Consider the following 15,650-nt stretch of genomic DNA (forward strand, 5'->3'; position numbering starts at 1 on the left):
CTCGCTACGCCACTGTTCTAAAGAGTTGACGTATTTCATGTATATTAGTATTTTTATTATCTAAACAAAATTTAAAACTACAGTTTGGTCTTTTGAAGTTTACACACGGAAAATGTAATTAAAAATGAGGTAATTTTTTGGTCTTTCTGTAGTTCAAAGGTATGAATTACAAAGGTAAAAGAATCATCTTTAGACCTTGCAATCCATTGGGCAGATGAAGTAGAGTTCACATGTTTCTTGATCAATGCATATGAATTGAATGTGTGGTCAGCTATTTGCTCAGCCGCCTATACTTTTCCTAACATGAGCTGGGTACCTATCAGAGCTGGGTGAACTCATGGAAGTTCTACTGACTTGGAACAAGATTCGAACTCCAGATTTTTTGGGTTAGCAGCCTAGCGCCTTACCGCTTAGGCCACGCCGTCCCATAATAACAATATACTTTGGCCGTAATTTCAGACAATGGGAATGACGCTCCGACTCCTGGTTCTTGTGACTCTTCTAGCGTCAGTTACCTGCTTGTCTGATTACTCCTGCCTGACCGTCCCGCCCCCTCAACCTTGTAACCTGCAAATCATTTACCCTGAGCCCATAGGCATCACTGTGTGTGATGGAGCATATACCATGGGCTCAACCAGCGTATTCGCAAATAAACCGGCTTTAAAAGCTATTCTTTCAAATGTAAGTGGTCAGTAATTCATTCTTTAATATCATTGTTTTTGTTATATCTCTTCGAAGTTAGGCTCATAAACATATTTTCTTTTTATCCAAGCAAAACTTATTTAATACAAGGATAAAATAAAATACTTTTTAGCAGTTTACAATGTCCGTCTATCTATGGTTTGCAGGCAATTTTGACTTTGACTTTTTCAATCAGTTTTAATTAAATAAGGGCATACACATTCTTCTCCGAAGACAACACGATAATTTTAAATTAAATACAGTTTTAATTATTAATTAAAAATAGATGAAGTATTACCATATTTATTAATAAAAGGATCTAGGAGAGATCTAAGGCTATTAATTAAGATATAAAGCAAATATTTTAGTAGTATGGGGTGTCGGCTTCATTTTGACAGAACTGAATGAAATAAAAATAAAATACTTTATGTTTTTAAAATCTTTAATATGGTCAAATTATTTTAATTTTCAAAAGTCGTAATCCCCAATTTAAATTATAATAAAATGCTGCCTAAAACTAAAAAAAAAAAACAAGCTTGCTATCTTTGGTAAAACCAATGCTAGCTCATTAAATCTCTTTTTTTAGTACATTCAATGGACTAGTAGTTATAACGTATTTCTTATTTCTGCCACATAGCAGTTACAAAATAATTCATTTTTTTCTGATGATTGATTTACTGCTGTTTTTTCCCTCCAGAAACTACATAAGTTTTTCCTTCATATGTACCATGAGAGGACTCACAAAGTGTATTGGGCTGGAGTTGGTATAGTAAGTGTTTGCTAGCAGTGACGTAGCCAGGAATTGGACATGGGGGGGGGGGGGTTCAAATATGTTTCCATATGTATACAATCATATATATATATATATATATATATATATATATATATATATATATATATATATATATATATATATATATATATATATATATATATATAACCCCTCTTGCCTACGCCACTGTTTGCTAGTATTGTTATGTCTGTTTTTGTCTCACAGGTTGATGATCTAACTAAAAATTAACAAAGTAATTTCAGAGTAAAACATTACAAAAATTATGTCATAGCTCTAGTGGGTGTTTTGCATGCGTCGTCTAATTTTGATTCGCCAACGCGAGCTAGGTCTTAAAAAGAGCTGGTGAAATTCTACTGACTCCAGAAATGAACTCATCTCATCTTCTTTTTTTTCTTTTATGTGCCCAGATACATGGGACCGCCCGGATTTGAACTCGAGACCTACGGGTGAGCAGTCCAATTCTCTACCGCTAGACCACTCAGTTCCCTCGGGATAAATCATATCTGATCATTAAGTCTGTTTTGACCCACACTACCTATCTATATATAATTCTCTTCTTGGAGACGTTAGAAAACACTAAGCTGTAAGCGCGCTCCCTACCACCCCCATCCCTACATGGTCTGGTGAACTGTGGTTCACGCTAAATGTTTACAATCGTAGAGCCGGGTTTAGTGACGGCTATTAGGGGCAGATAATTTAGTTTGAAACGATTTTAAACTTAGGGGAGGTAACTAAGAGGAGTTTGCTTTCAAGAAGGTGGGGGGTGGGGTAGGGGTTGGGGGAAAGGAGGTGGGTATCGTCCTTAACGAGCTACTGATAGTGTTTTAAAGCAAATATTTTCGGTGGCAGCGTTGGTACTGTCGAATTCACAAATTATGAATTACTGAAAAGTAGAAAATAAAACAACTAAATAGCGGCGTATGATATGCTGCGGGTCGGCTCGTCTATCATAAGTAAGAAATGACGTTCAAAATGTGCTCAGCATAACTAAACAAAAACAACCAGTAAAACGTGTACGTTTCGGAGTAAATACACAGGCGACATTAAAAGCAGCACGTTCAAATCTAAATACGCAACACAAATTGTATGTAACGAAATCACAACAAATATTTTTCGCAATAAAAAACAACAAACACACAGTAAATTAGCATCACTTAATAACAAGTAATAAACATATTACTCAAAAGAAGATTTGTTTACAAGATTTATTTTATTCTATTTTATAGGTAGACGACTTATGTAACATATATGTCGAAAGGGAAGATTTTGGTAAGTTAGTAAATGATTTCATTAATCTCTATTCGCTCATAAGATTATATGTGTTACATAGCCTACCCATTCAAACTGAATTTCCCCTCGATTGAATTACTTCACACATTCAAACTCGTTTCCCTTAAGTGTATACCTTTACACATTCATAATGAAGTTCCTTTAGAGTGAATAACTACACATTCATTCAGAAGTTCTCTTTGAGTTTATAACTACACATTTATAGTGAAGTTCACTTTGAGTGAATAACTACACACTCAAACTGAAGTTCCCTTTGAGTGAATAACTACACACTCAAATGTGAAGTTCCCTATGAGTGAATAACTACACACTCAAACTGAAGTTCCCTTTGAGTGAATAACTACACACTCAATCTGAAGTTCCCTTTGAGTGAATAACTGCACATTCATACTGAAGTTCCCTTTGAGTGAATAACTACACACTCAAACTGAAGTTACCTTTGAGTGAATAACTGCACATTCATACTGAAGTTCACTTTGAGTGAATAACTACACACTCAAACATAAGTTCACTTTGAGTGAATAACTACACATTCATACTTTAGTTCCCATCAATAACTCACGCAATACCTTCCCACTGACATATTTTAGTCTAGTACATTAGTGCTTCATAATTTTCGTGGCAACCTCAACTCATTGACTAAAATTACCCTAATGACGAAAACTGACTGAATAAAACTGTAAGATTTACAGACTATCGAACAGAAAGAATGAACGGTCTTATTTAAACAGACTGATTGGTTGATAGACTGACCAGCGGTATACTTGAGTCCAACCAACTGACCCTGCTGTCTAACTAGAACTAACTGACGGACTAAAACTCATCCTCTAGAGCAGGGATCTCCAAACTACGGCCCGTGGTCGGATGCGGCCCGCGAGGTCCTCTCATCCGGCCCGCGGAGATCTTTTTGTCCACGGAAAAAACATTTGTTGGTGATGGCTGAGGAACTTTGCCCAGAAAAATCAAAGACATGTTTGGAACTAACTGGCCCGAGAACTGAGATTTGATAGTTAATGCGGCCCTCGGAATGAAAAGTTTGGAGACCCTTGCTCTACAGGACTCACCATGCAGATAGTGAATTTTTTTCCATTCATTCTTCATCTTAGGTGAGGGCTCAACTTGAAACTATAGGGGTGGGGGAAGACTTAAATTTCATTGTTGGGGGGGGGGGGGGGGGCAATAAAGGATATATTTCCTGAATAAATTATACTATTTCTTTTTCATTTCATTCGGGTGTCGGTGGAATCGCTTGGGGGAAAAACTACAGATCTTCTATGAGACGAACTTATTGCGTTCATTCATTCCCTCCAACCAGCCTACAAGCACCCAGTTTCCCGTGACAGCGAGCGTTTCGTCTATGTTTTATTCGACTTTTGGAACAGAAACGACAGTTTCCTTGAAGCCTTGACGTCGGATTTGTGCGTTCTTATTAAAACTAAACATCTGGGCCAGCCTGTCGCTGTGGGTTCCTTGCGAATTGCGAATTTAGCAACAGGCTTGGATGGACCGACTGACAAAAGGGCTCAGCCAATTCCCTGCCCGGTGCCCGAGGACGGTAATGGAGATGTTACAACTGCTCCTGGGTGTGGCTGTGTGTTACAAACTAGTTATATTTTACTTATCGTGCTGTTACTGATATTCTGTTTCATACACACGTAAACTGGACAAACTGTATATTTATTAATCTCTATTCATTGACTGGTGTGTCATTTTTATACGCATGTGAACTGGAAAACACTGTATATTTATTAATCTAAATTCCTTGACCGGTGTGTCATTTTTATACACATGTGAACTGGAAAACACTGTTGTTTTAATCCCCATGACTTTATTGTTGTGTAGTTTGTGCATCTACACCCCCCCCCCACCCAACATCTAAAGCTAGCGCTCAGACACAGACAGAAATAGAAAAAGACAAAAACAAGCATTAAGATGCCATTGTCAATGCATGTCCTTTTAGCGTCTTTGTGTGACTTACTGTCTTAATAAAACACCAATTATCTTTGAACACAATGTTTGATTAACTGCTAAGATATACTAAAGTTCTATTGTAGAAAGCGCCTTGACTCGACTGAGCTTTTATTTAAATACTGTTCTACACCTAAATTTAACGTATATTTGATCCACACTGATATTGTTCTACACCTAACCTTAACGTATCTTTTGATCTACATTGAATCTGTTCTACGCCTAACCTTAACGTATCTTTTGATCTACATTGAATCTGTTCTACGAATAACCTTAACGTATCCTTGATCTACATTTAATCTGTTCTACGCCTAACCTTAACGCATCCCTTACCTACACTAAAACCTGCTCTTAAATTGTTCATGTATTATATGTGTTAGTGTAATTATAATAGTGTCAGTGTGTATGTGTATGTGTGTGTTTGTTAATAAAGATATGTGTCACATAATACACACCATTTTTTGTGTTATTTATTTAAACGTTTTTTTTTCTTCAACTCATTTTATTTTTTCATTATTCTTAAACTATTGTTAAAAATATTAGCTAATAAAGCTATTTATTTCTACCCTACGGTTTGTTTTTAATCAAATTTTATAAGATGATGTTTTGTGAAACCCGGATCGTCCCCTCTTGCTAAAACCTAAAACTGTTACAATCTTGACCATTTTTCACCAATTTAAATCTTACAGTTTCACCATTGGTAATATCAACCTATGTTGACACACATTTAAGATTAATATCTGGAAAACATTTGTATATGCTTACAAATTCTAGGACTAACATTTTAATAATTAAAAAATAATTAAGAAGTTACTGAAAATTGAAAACATTTGTATATGCTTACAAATTCTAGGCCTACAACCATGATTTGTTTTGGTCTAGTTTCCAATTAAGACTGGGACTAAGTAAAAAAAAAGGTTACCGACTTAAATTGAATATTTTTGTAATAATATTTTTTTCTCAGTGAGTACGAATTACCTAACTGCCTCTATGTCAGTGAATCACTTTTTTTTAATCCGTTTATTTCTGACTAACACAATTGGACTAAAATGAGATTTTTAAAAAATTCAGGTTTTAGATTGTTATACATTATATAGGGACGGCATGGTCAAAAGATAGAGCGTTTGGCTGCTTGCCCGAAGGTCTCGAGTTCGGATCTCGGTTCGGATTTGTAACTGTATGACGTCCCTGTGAACACCCGGCTCTTATGGGTATCTGATTTATGCAGGGAAAAGTAAAGGCGACCTCACTATTCCATCATATGCCGAGGTCTTTAAGCTCTACTTTATCTGCCGATGGATAGTTAAGTATAAAGAGCAATCCTTACATACCTTACTAGGTACATTGTAAAACAAACTGGAAAAGATTATATGTATAATGTATAATCATCTTTTCCCGTTTTTGCCCAAGACACATGGGGTAGATGAAGTAGAGTTCCTCTGCTTCAATGACCTCGACATGCAAGGGGATAATGTGGTCAGTCCAATGCCCAGCCTTTTTTCTTTCCCTAACAGGAGTTAGGTACAAATATGAGCTGGGTGGACTCATTGACGTTTTACTGATGGATCCCGGATTCGAACTCGAGACTTTAAGGTCTGCAGTCTCGCGTGTATAATTTATTTATATGCTTAATTATTTATTTTATTTTCGTATCGCATAGGCCTAATTTGGTTTTACATGTACCACATACCATGGTTACCAGTCAGGTGGAATAATTTATTTATTTGGTTGCGGCCCCTGTGGGACCGCAACTGTTGATGTATTTTTTTATGCTCTTCTGTGAGCGATGCTCCCCGTGTTCCCATGTCATGTGACCTCTGGGACTCTGGATAGTTCGTACCTGTGTCCGTGTCATTCAGACCCAAGGCTGCTGTTGACATGGACGGTGCAGTTTCTTAGGTTAAAGTTGCAATGAAGACCTAATGAAGGGCTACATAGCCGTTTATGGCTTGGATGTTCATGATTAGCCGTGTACGGATTTAGAATACAGCGAGTATCTAACAACAGCGTCACTTCGTCGTGTGTTAGCTCTCAGGGTCAGCCCAATTAAACACTACACCTCAGTGGGTGATATCATCCATACTGAGGCAGTGTTACGTTTTGCTTAATATCTATTATTTATTATAGTAACACAGCGTTTACTTATTTATATTTGCACTATACCACACGTAACTATTTTATTTTTATATTCCTGCACCGTTTTGCACCATCTGCGCAAAATTGTGTTCATTGATGACTCACAGACAAGATGGCAGATAAAGATCTAGTTTGTATCTACGTCGATATTTAGCTGTTACAACTGTTTTTAAAATTGTATCATTGAGCTTTTTTAAAAATATGGTCAGTTTAAACCTAAGGAAATATGTGTGGGTTTTTTTTTTATGTGCCTTCTAAAAAAATGCGTAACAATTAGAGTCAGGGAGAGTTTGGTTCATTTTTTTATTCATAAGGGTGCAAGATCGAAATGGGCATGACCAAGTTGACGATAATCCTTCCGCATTATCCTTGGCTTGGATAAAAAAGTGTTTTTTTTTTCTTTTTTTTTTCTTTATCAGTTCAAGCGACCGTAACAAGTATACATTTGTAAAAAAAATATAATAAGCATGAAAATAATTAAGAAATTTAAACAAATGTAGAATCTAGATCTAGAGATCTAGATCTATTTAATGGAAGTTGCAATATTCACTTTAAATACTTTAAACTATTTTTTTGAGTCTACATTTTTAATTAATTTCATCAAGACAAACATTGATTGGCTCTACAGGAACTCCGTGATCGATATTCTGAAAACACCACTTCATAAAAACCACATAGTAATATGTACTCAAAACTATGCCGATACCATTTATATAATTTAGCCATTTTTCTTTTCAATTTCTCTGGTAAATGTATACTATTAAATATGGCTGCGGCTATTCTTAGTTCACTATAAATAGCCCTATTAAGGCTATTCTAACCCTGAACAATCATTTTTATGTGATTCTTAAATTCCACTCTGCGTGCAATATTTATGCAATGTAGAACTACATTTTTTTTAGATCTAACCCTATCACTAACCCTGAACCCTAACCCTAATGCATAAAACTAATCCTAACTGTTAGCCTACCCAAATCCCCATTTCTAATGCCTAACCCTAACGCCTAACCCTAAACTTAACCCTAACCCTAATGCGTAACCATAACCCTAATGCCTAACTCTAATCCTAATGCTTAACCCTAATGCCTAACCCTAATACCAACCCCAAATGCTTAACCTTAACCTTAACCCTAATGCCTAACGCAAAACCTAACCCTAATACCTAACCATAAACCTTCTAAACCTACCCTAATACCTAACTCTAAACTTAACCCAAATCCCTAACCCCTAAACTCCAAAAACCTAAAGTAACTAAAAAAAGAGAAATAAAACTCTGAGCCAAAATAAAAGGAACCAACGCTCAGTGTTTCTTCCAGACTTTTTTCTCCGGGGGGGGGGGGGGGGACTTGAAATTTTCGGGGGGGGGGGGCGGACACCTGGTAAAAGTATATATTTTCTATATAAATTATATAAATTTCATATCGTTCGGGGGGGGGGGGGGGGGGGTAGAATTTTTTCGGGGGGGGGGGGGGGGCGGGGCTTAGCCTCCCCGAAGAGATGCCTGGAAGAAACTCTGCCAACGCCACGAATACAAATTACATTTTACTTAGGCTAGAGCAGGTCATTTTACTACAGCTAGAGCAGGTCATTTTACTACAGCTAGAGCAGGTCATTTTACTACAGCTAGAGCAGGTCATTTTACTTAGGCTACAGCAGGTCATTTTACTACAGCTAGAGCAGGTCATTTTACTTAGGCTACAGCAGGTCATTTTACTACAGCTAGAGCAGGTCATTTTACTACAGCTAGAGCAGGTCATTTTACTACAGCTAGAGCAGGTCATTTTACTACAGCTATAGTGGGTCATTTTACTACAGCTATAGTGGGTCATTTTACTACAGCTATAGTGGGTCATTTTACTACAGTTATAGTGGGTCATTTTACTACAGCTAGAGCAGGTCATTTTACAACAGGTAGAGCAGGTCATTTTACTACAGCTAGAGCAGGTCATTTTACAACAACTATAGTGGGTCATTTTACTACAGATATAGTGGGTCATTTTACTACAGCTAGAGCAGGTCATTTTACTACAGGTATAGTGGGTCATTTTACTACAGCTACAGCAGGTCATTTTACTACAGCTAGAGTGGGTCATTTCTACAACTAGAGCAGGTCATTTTAATACAGGTATTGTTGGTCATTTTATACAGGTAGTGCAGGTCATTTGGCCACAGAAAAACAAAATTACATAAACCTTAAAATGTATTTTCAAATATTCTACTACACAGCACAGTAATAATTCAATTTAGCTATCGCAATAGCTTCAAGTACTCATGTTCTTTCTGCTACCTATTTCTGGTTTTAACACAGATCAACATTTGTACGTTGGCCGTAATTTCAGACAATGAGAATGACGCTCCGACTCCTGGTTCTTGTGACTCTTCTAGCGTCAGTTACCTGCTTGCCTGATTACTCCTGCCTGACCGCCCCGCCACCTCAACCTTGTAACCTGCAAATCATTTACCCTGAGCCCATTGGCATCACTGAGTGCGATGGAGAGTACACGATGAAAAGTATGGGGGTGACTGTGTTTCAAGATAAACCAACTTTAAAAGCTGCCATTGCAAATGTAAGTATTTATTTCTATAAAAAGATTAAGACTGTATTTTTAATTTCAGGGCCACGCTATATGTCAGAATATGCTTAGTTTAGCAAAGAATATTGCTTTTTACTTTCTCGTATACGAAGTATAGAGAAAGTATTGTAATCGTGCAAAAAAAAAATTTAAAAAAAAAAATCGAGATTTTTGCAAATCTCGACGTTTTACACCTCCCTGAAAACATAGTTTTGCAATCTTGTCCGTATTTATGTGTATGTGTGTGTATGTTAGTGTGTGTGTGTGTGTCTGTAAAACGATAAATTGAGTACAGTTACAGCTAGGTTGATGAAATTGCTTATATTAGTCTTACATCAAATTTATAGATTCGTATAAACTTTTCAGCGATTTCCGATAACCTGATGTGGAACTTTTTCTACTTTTAATTTGTCTAAGGCCTATAACTTGAGTACCATTGCAGACGGATAAATGAAATTTCAGAAATTAGTAAAAGATCTAATTCTCTGCTTTCTCTTAAATTGTGTGTAATTTCTGTTGGTCGAAAGTAGTAATTTACGCTATTTCCGATTTCTCAAAAAACGCATCTGAAGTTACAAAGTACTAATAATATTCCGCACTATTATACACACATTTCTTTCGTTCACTTTGTGTGCAATTATTTTTTTACGTGATTCAATTTTATTTTTAAAAGTGTAAGTTATTAAAAACGGATTAAAAATCATGTCTATATCGTGATGAGCCATCTCCCGTAGTGTTATATAAGAAAATTCGAGAAAGTTTAGGGGAAATCGCTCCCGGTTTATTTTTTAAAGAAACGTTCTTTAATGTAAAAGAAGCAGGTCATTTTACTACAACTAGAGCAGGTCATTTTACTACAACTGAAACAGGTCATTTTACTACAGCTAGAGCAGGTCATTTTACTACAGGTAGAGCAGGTCATTTTACTACAGCTATAGTGGGTGTTATTACTACAGATAGAGCAGGTCGTTTTTCTACAGCTATAGTGGGTCATTTTACTACAGCTAGAGCAGGTCATTTTACTACAGGTAGAGCAGGTCATTTTACTACAGCTAGAGCAGGTCATTTTACTAAAGCTAGAGCAGGTCATTTTACTACAGCTAGAGCAGGTCATTTTACTACAACTATAGTGGGTCATTTTTACTAAAGCTAGAGCAGGTCATTTTACTACAGCTAGAGCAGGTCATTTTACTACAGCTAGAGCAGGTTATTTTACTACAGTTATAGTGGGTCATTTTACTACAGCTATAGCGGGTCATTTTACTACAGCTAGAGCAGGTCATTTTACTACACATAGAGCAGGTCATTTTACTACAGCTAGAACAGGTCATTTTACTACAGCTAGAACAGGTCATTTTACTACAGCTAGAGCAGGTCATTTTACTACAGCTGGAGCAGGTAGTAGAAAAGCAAAACGTGTGTCCTGCGACAAGGATAATCAAATTTATCTTCAAAGTTGTCGAAGCACGATTTAATAACAAAGTAAGCTGAAATCTTCAATCTGTTGTTCAGATTAAAAATAGTTTTTTTTTTTTGTGTTCCTTTTTAGAAACCAAAGAAGCTTTTTCTATTCGTGTTTCATGAGGACTTTCAGGAAGGGAGATGGGGTGCGACATTCACGGTAAGCTGTCATAAAGATGTTAACTGTTCATTCCCCTGAAAAATTTAGACCGCCACCCCTCCGAAAATTTCAAGTGCTCCCTGTGACCTACTGAGGTATTTTTCTTCATTTATATTATTTAGTCTCCTGAGTTATGTGATTGACCTTGGGAGAATTGTTAGTTCACCGGTTCTCATCGGTCAACTGGACTCCGTCACGTCATGTGATTGGATTGTTTAATCCCTAGCAGACCCTCGACCAATGATCTTGCGACCGTGAGGATCCTTAACAGATCCTCAACCAATAGTTGTATGACTTGTGAGTGATCTCCCCTAATACTGAGCTGTATTTAATCTCGTTCAGTTCAAGTCTAAAGGCAGCCTCATTGACCTCTGGACTAGGAGAGAGATGTGCCGTATGTTTTGTGCGCCATTTTCAGTTGTGTAGTTTGTGGCATATTTTATCACATTGTATAAGGTATTGTGTGACCATTTTGGTATTACTGATATTTTGTTCTGGTGTATAATTGCACCCTTTGTCACATCGGTGATAGTTTGACCTTTGTTGGGTTTCTATTGTTGTAGAGGCAATATGTCTCTTATTGATATTTGTGGTATTTATAATGCCATTCAGTTGTGTCAAGTAATGTTCTTTAATGGTGTTTAATATACTAAGCCACAGCTGTGATATCTAGTGATTTTCTTTAACTGTAAGTTGGAGTTTTGAGTTTATTTATTGTACTCTTAAAGTCTGTACATTTTGTACAGACCCAGTGTCGTAGTTTCTTGTACACTTATTAAAAGGGTATTGACAGTTTTAAGTCGTGTTGAGTCTCTTCAATCTGTCGTGTTTTACCCCTAGACATCAATAACGAGCTCACGTCAAGTTGTTGGGATTTCATTAGTAGTGACTTCTGTCAGTGCCATCCCAAACGAACCCGAGGTGTCCGCTCCCTCCGCGGCTGTCGGAGAGCGGTCATTACATCCCCTCCCCCTCCCCCTATAAGAAAAAAGTCTGAAACAAACACTGGTTGATAAATGGGGGCCATGTCGCTTTCCAACCTTTCGGGTAAATCCAGGTCATACCCCGGTGGTCATAACAATATGTTAATAAGCATTTAATACTTTCTATTTTCAAATATATTTTTTTCTCCTTAGATTGATGACTCGTGTACACTACATTTGGAGAGTGAAGATTTCCGTAAGTTAATTACGGGCTGAATGACCGAAAAAAAAAAATAACGACTGACCGACCGACCGACCGACGAACACACTGATCAACCGCGGCAAACAAAGACAAAATTCACGACCAACCCGTCAACACTTTCACTAACCAAATCCACCCCCCCCCCCCCCAACAATAACATAAAAACCCCTTTTGCTGTCCTGCCCACCTACTCCTCACCCAATCATTCACTTCACTCACCCCCACACACATCCATTTACATGCACTCGCTTACTCACACACGTACACACACTTATTCCCATACTCAGTAACTCACACACTTAACCAGTTCTTTAATATATAATTCACAGCATATCAAAAACCCGGCAATGCTCGTATGGCGTACTTTCTATTCGACTTTGGAACAAGGAACGAGAAGTTTGGCAATGCACTTTGGACAATGAAAGTGTGTGAACTTGTAAATAACCGCAGCCTAGGACCTCCTATAGCCGTCGGTGCTATTCGCTTTTCACAATCAGACTCAGACGGCCCTGCAGACAAGAAGGGACAGCCACTCACCTGCCCAACACCTGGATCTGGAACCGCCCCTGGAGCCGCTCCTGGAGCCGGCGCTGGAGCCGGCGCTGGAGCCGTCCCTGGAGCCGCCCCTGGAGCTGGTCCTGGTACTTCCACACCGGCGCCTCGATCTGGCTCTGCGTTTCAAAACTCCAATGTATTCCTCATCATCAGTTCTCTTTATGTCTTAATCTCTCTTGTGTTGTAAAGCACTAAATGTGTTTTTCTAACCTGTCCTCCAGTGTTAAATCTATTTTTACTTTCACTTAAATTAGGCAGCTCCAATTTAGCTTTCTACATTTCAAGTTAGAAACAAGGATATCATCTTAGTTTTCTCATCGATTAAGTAATTGTTGATTTTAGAAATGAAAAATCTCGAAATTATCAATAAGGGATTTCTTTTAGCGTATGTCTTAAGTTTCATCAACATTTCTGTGGTATTTTAACTTGTAAGGTTACTTATTTAATATAGCTATATTTAAAGAATAAGTTTTACAGGATAATATTGGGATAATACTGGGATACAACTGGGATAATACTGGGTGCTGTAATAAACTGGGATAATACTGCAATAATACTGCAAAAAACTGGGACAACATCGGGAAAATACTAGGATATTACGGGGATAATACTGGAATAATACTAGGTTAAAAAATCTGATAATACAAGGATAATAATGGTATAAAACTGGGATAATACTAGGATATACTGGGTTGATACTGGGATAATGCGGAGATAATACTGAGTTGAATACCCTGATAAAACTGAGATAAACAATTCCTATGTGCAGAGAGCGCTTGCAGGCATTAAGTACAGTTGTTTTTTTTTAATTTTAAAAATAATTAGTTTTAAGTTCAGTTTTACCTTGATTAAAGTCAAAATTAAAAATCAAATTTTTGTTACTTTTTGTATTTATCTTTATTTTTTTGCTACTAAAGTTGACACAAAGGTCAGGGAAGTAACGTGACACAAAGGTCAGGGACGTAAGGTTTCACAAAGGTCAGGGACGTAAGGTGTCACTAAGGTCAGGGACGTAAGGTTTCACAAAGGTCAAAAGGAAGTAAGGTGTCACAAAGGTCAAGGAAGTAAGGTGTCAAACAGGTGTGAGAAAAAAGGTGTCACTTGAGCTATTCGTCAATTTTTTTACTTTGAACCAGAAACGACAGTTTACTTCAAGCACTCACTTCGGACTAATGCATTTCAATTCCATAAACGTCTGTGACCCCAGATGTAATGGTGACACCAGATGTAATGGTGACACCAGATGTAATGGTGACACCAGATGTAATGGTGACACCAGATGTAATGGTGACACCAGATGTAATGGTGACACCAGATGTAGTGGTGACACCAGATGTAGTGGTGACACTAGATGTAATGACACCAGATGTAGTGGTGACACCAGATGTAGTGGTGAAACCAGATGTAGTGGTGACACCAGATGTAGTGGTGACATCAGATGTAGTGGTGACACTAGATGTAGTGACACCAGATGTAGTGGTGACACCAGATGTAGTGGTGAAACCAGATGTAGTGGTGACACCAGATGTAGTGGTGACACCAGATGTAGTGATGACACTAGATGTAGTGACACCAGATGTAGTGGTGACACCAGATGTAGTGGTGAAACCAGATGTAGTGGTGACACCAGATGTAATGATGACACCAGACATAGTGGTGACACCAGATGTAGTGGTGACACCAGATGTAGTGGTGACACCAGATATAATGGTGACACCAGATGTAATGGTGACACCAGATGTAATGGTGACACGACACGAGATGTAACGATGACACCAGACATAGTGGTGAAACCAGATGTAGTGGTGACACTAGATGTAGTGGTGACACGAGATGTAGTGATGACACCAGATGTAATGGTGACACCAGATGTAGTGGTGACCCCAGATGTAGTGGTGACCACAGATGTAGTGGTGAAACCAGATGTAGTGGTGACACCAGATGTAGTGGTGACACCAGATGTAGTGGTGACACTAGATGTAGTGACACCAGATGTAGTGGTGACACCAGATGTAGTGGTGAAACCAGATGTAGTGGTGACACCAGATGTAGTGGTGACACAAGATGTAGTGGTGACACTAGATGTAGTGGTGACACTATATGTAGTGGTGACACTAGATGTAGTGGTGACACCAGATGTAGTGGTGACACCAGATGTAGTGGTGACACTAGATGTAGTGACACCAGATGTAGTGGTGACACTAGATGTAGTGACACCAGATGTAGTGGTGACACTAGATGTAGTGACACCAGATGTAGTGATGACACCAGATGTAGTTATAACTATACATGTCTTCACTAGACGTACGGTCCACAATACATCTCCACAATACAATACAAGGTGGTAGTGTGGTTAGCACTATGTTCAGTCGCCTTTGTCAGGCATCCATCAGAGCTGGCTGGGGCCCAGACTTGAACCCGGGATCCGAACTCTAGACTTCGGGTTAGTAATAGTAAGTTCTGCCATTCGACATTCTATTGATTTACTATATAGTATTACCACTGCAAGTCTATTTTGATATTATGTCGACAATCCACGTATAATTCGTTTTCAGTTTTATTCATGGGCCTATTCTTAATTAGGTCAAGTGAAAAATGGATAATGAGGTGTGTAATGAGGATTAAATGGCGTCAAATAAAGTAATTTATAAAAACAAAATTTAAGGAATTAATATAATGAGAGCAGCTTTAAGAGTAGTAACCTAGAACAGCAGTAAAACAACAGCAGTAACACAATAGCAGTAACAACAGCAGTAACACAAAAGCAGTAACATAACAATAGTAACACAACAGCAGAAACACAACAATAATAACAACAATAATAACACAACAACAGTAACAACATAAG

General features: G+C 37.8%; 2 protein-coding genes across 3 annotated transcripts; both read left to right on the top strand.

The window, feature by feature from the left end:
• Positions 1–548: 548 nt before the first annotated feature.
• On the top strand, positions 549–4,493 carry LOC131932974 (uncharacterized). Its single transcript, XM_059289854.1, has 4 exons — positions 549–681; positions 1,379–1,450; positions 2,701–2,743; positions 4,080–4,493. Exons 1-4 carry the CDS (start codon positions 625–627, stop codon positions 4,421–4,423), a joined length of 516 nt encoding a protein of 171 aa, XP_059145837.1. The 5' UTR covers positions 549–624; the 3' UTR covers positions 4,424–4,493.
• Positions 4,494–6,972: 2,479 nt separating this feature from the next.
• LOC131932978 (uncharacterized) lies at positions 6,973–13,662 on the top strand. 2 transcript variants are annotated; one of them, XM_059289860.1, is made up of 5 exons: positions 6,973–7,072; positions 9,177–9,435; positions 10,991–11,062; positions 12,199–12,241; positions 12,577–13,662. In XM_059289860.1, the coding sequence occupies exons 2-5, from the start codon at positions 9,211–9,213 to the stop codon at positions 12,987–12,989; spliced, it is 753 nt and encodes a 250-aa protein (XP_059145843.1). In that variant the 5' UTR covers positions 6,973–7,072; positions 9,177–9,210; the 3' UTR covers positions 12,990–13,662. The 2 variants fall into 2 exon arrangements, with proteins under 2 accessions (XP_059145843.1, XP_059145842.1); XM_059289859.1 differs by having other exon boundaries at positions 9,208–9,435.
• The last annotated feature ends 1,988 nt before the right edge of the window (positions 13,663–15,650 follow it).

Source organism: Physella acuta, unplaced genomic scaffold (assembly GCF_028476545.2).
Source record: "Physella acuta isolate Inbredline_101_S28 unplaced genomic scaffold, ASM2847654v3 ptg002333l, whole genome shotgun sequence".
NCBI classification, from domain to species: domain Eukaryota; kingdom Metazoa; phylum Mollusca; class Gastropoda; family Physidae; genus Physella; species Physella acuta.

Excerpts from the sequence above, each read along its gene's own strand:
- LOC131932974 (XM_059289854.1), top strand. The coding sequence starts at position 625 with ATGGGCTCAACCAGCGTATTCGCAAATAAACCGGCTTTAAAAGCTATT. Across the intron at positions 682-1,378 it reads TAAAAGCTATTCTTTCAAAT|AAACTACATAAGTTTTTCCT; the intron begins GTAAGTGGTCAG and ends TTTTCCCTCCAG. Across the intron at positions 1,451-2,700 it reads ATTGGGCTGGAGTTGGTATA|GTAGACGACTTATGTAACAT; the intron begins GTAAGTGTTTGC and ends TCTATTTTATAG.
- LOC131932978 (XM_059289859.1), top strand. Across the intron at positions 9,436-10,990 it reads TAAAAGCTGCCATTGCAAAT|AAACCAAAGAAGCTTTTTCT; the intron begins GTAAGTATTTAT and ends GTTCCTTTTTAG. Across the intron at positions 12,242-12,576 it reads TTTGGAGAGTGAAGATTTCC|CATATCAAAAACCCGGCAAT; the intron begins GTAAGTTAATTA and ends TATAATTCACAG.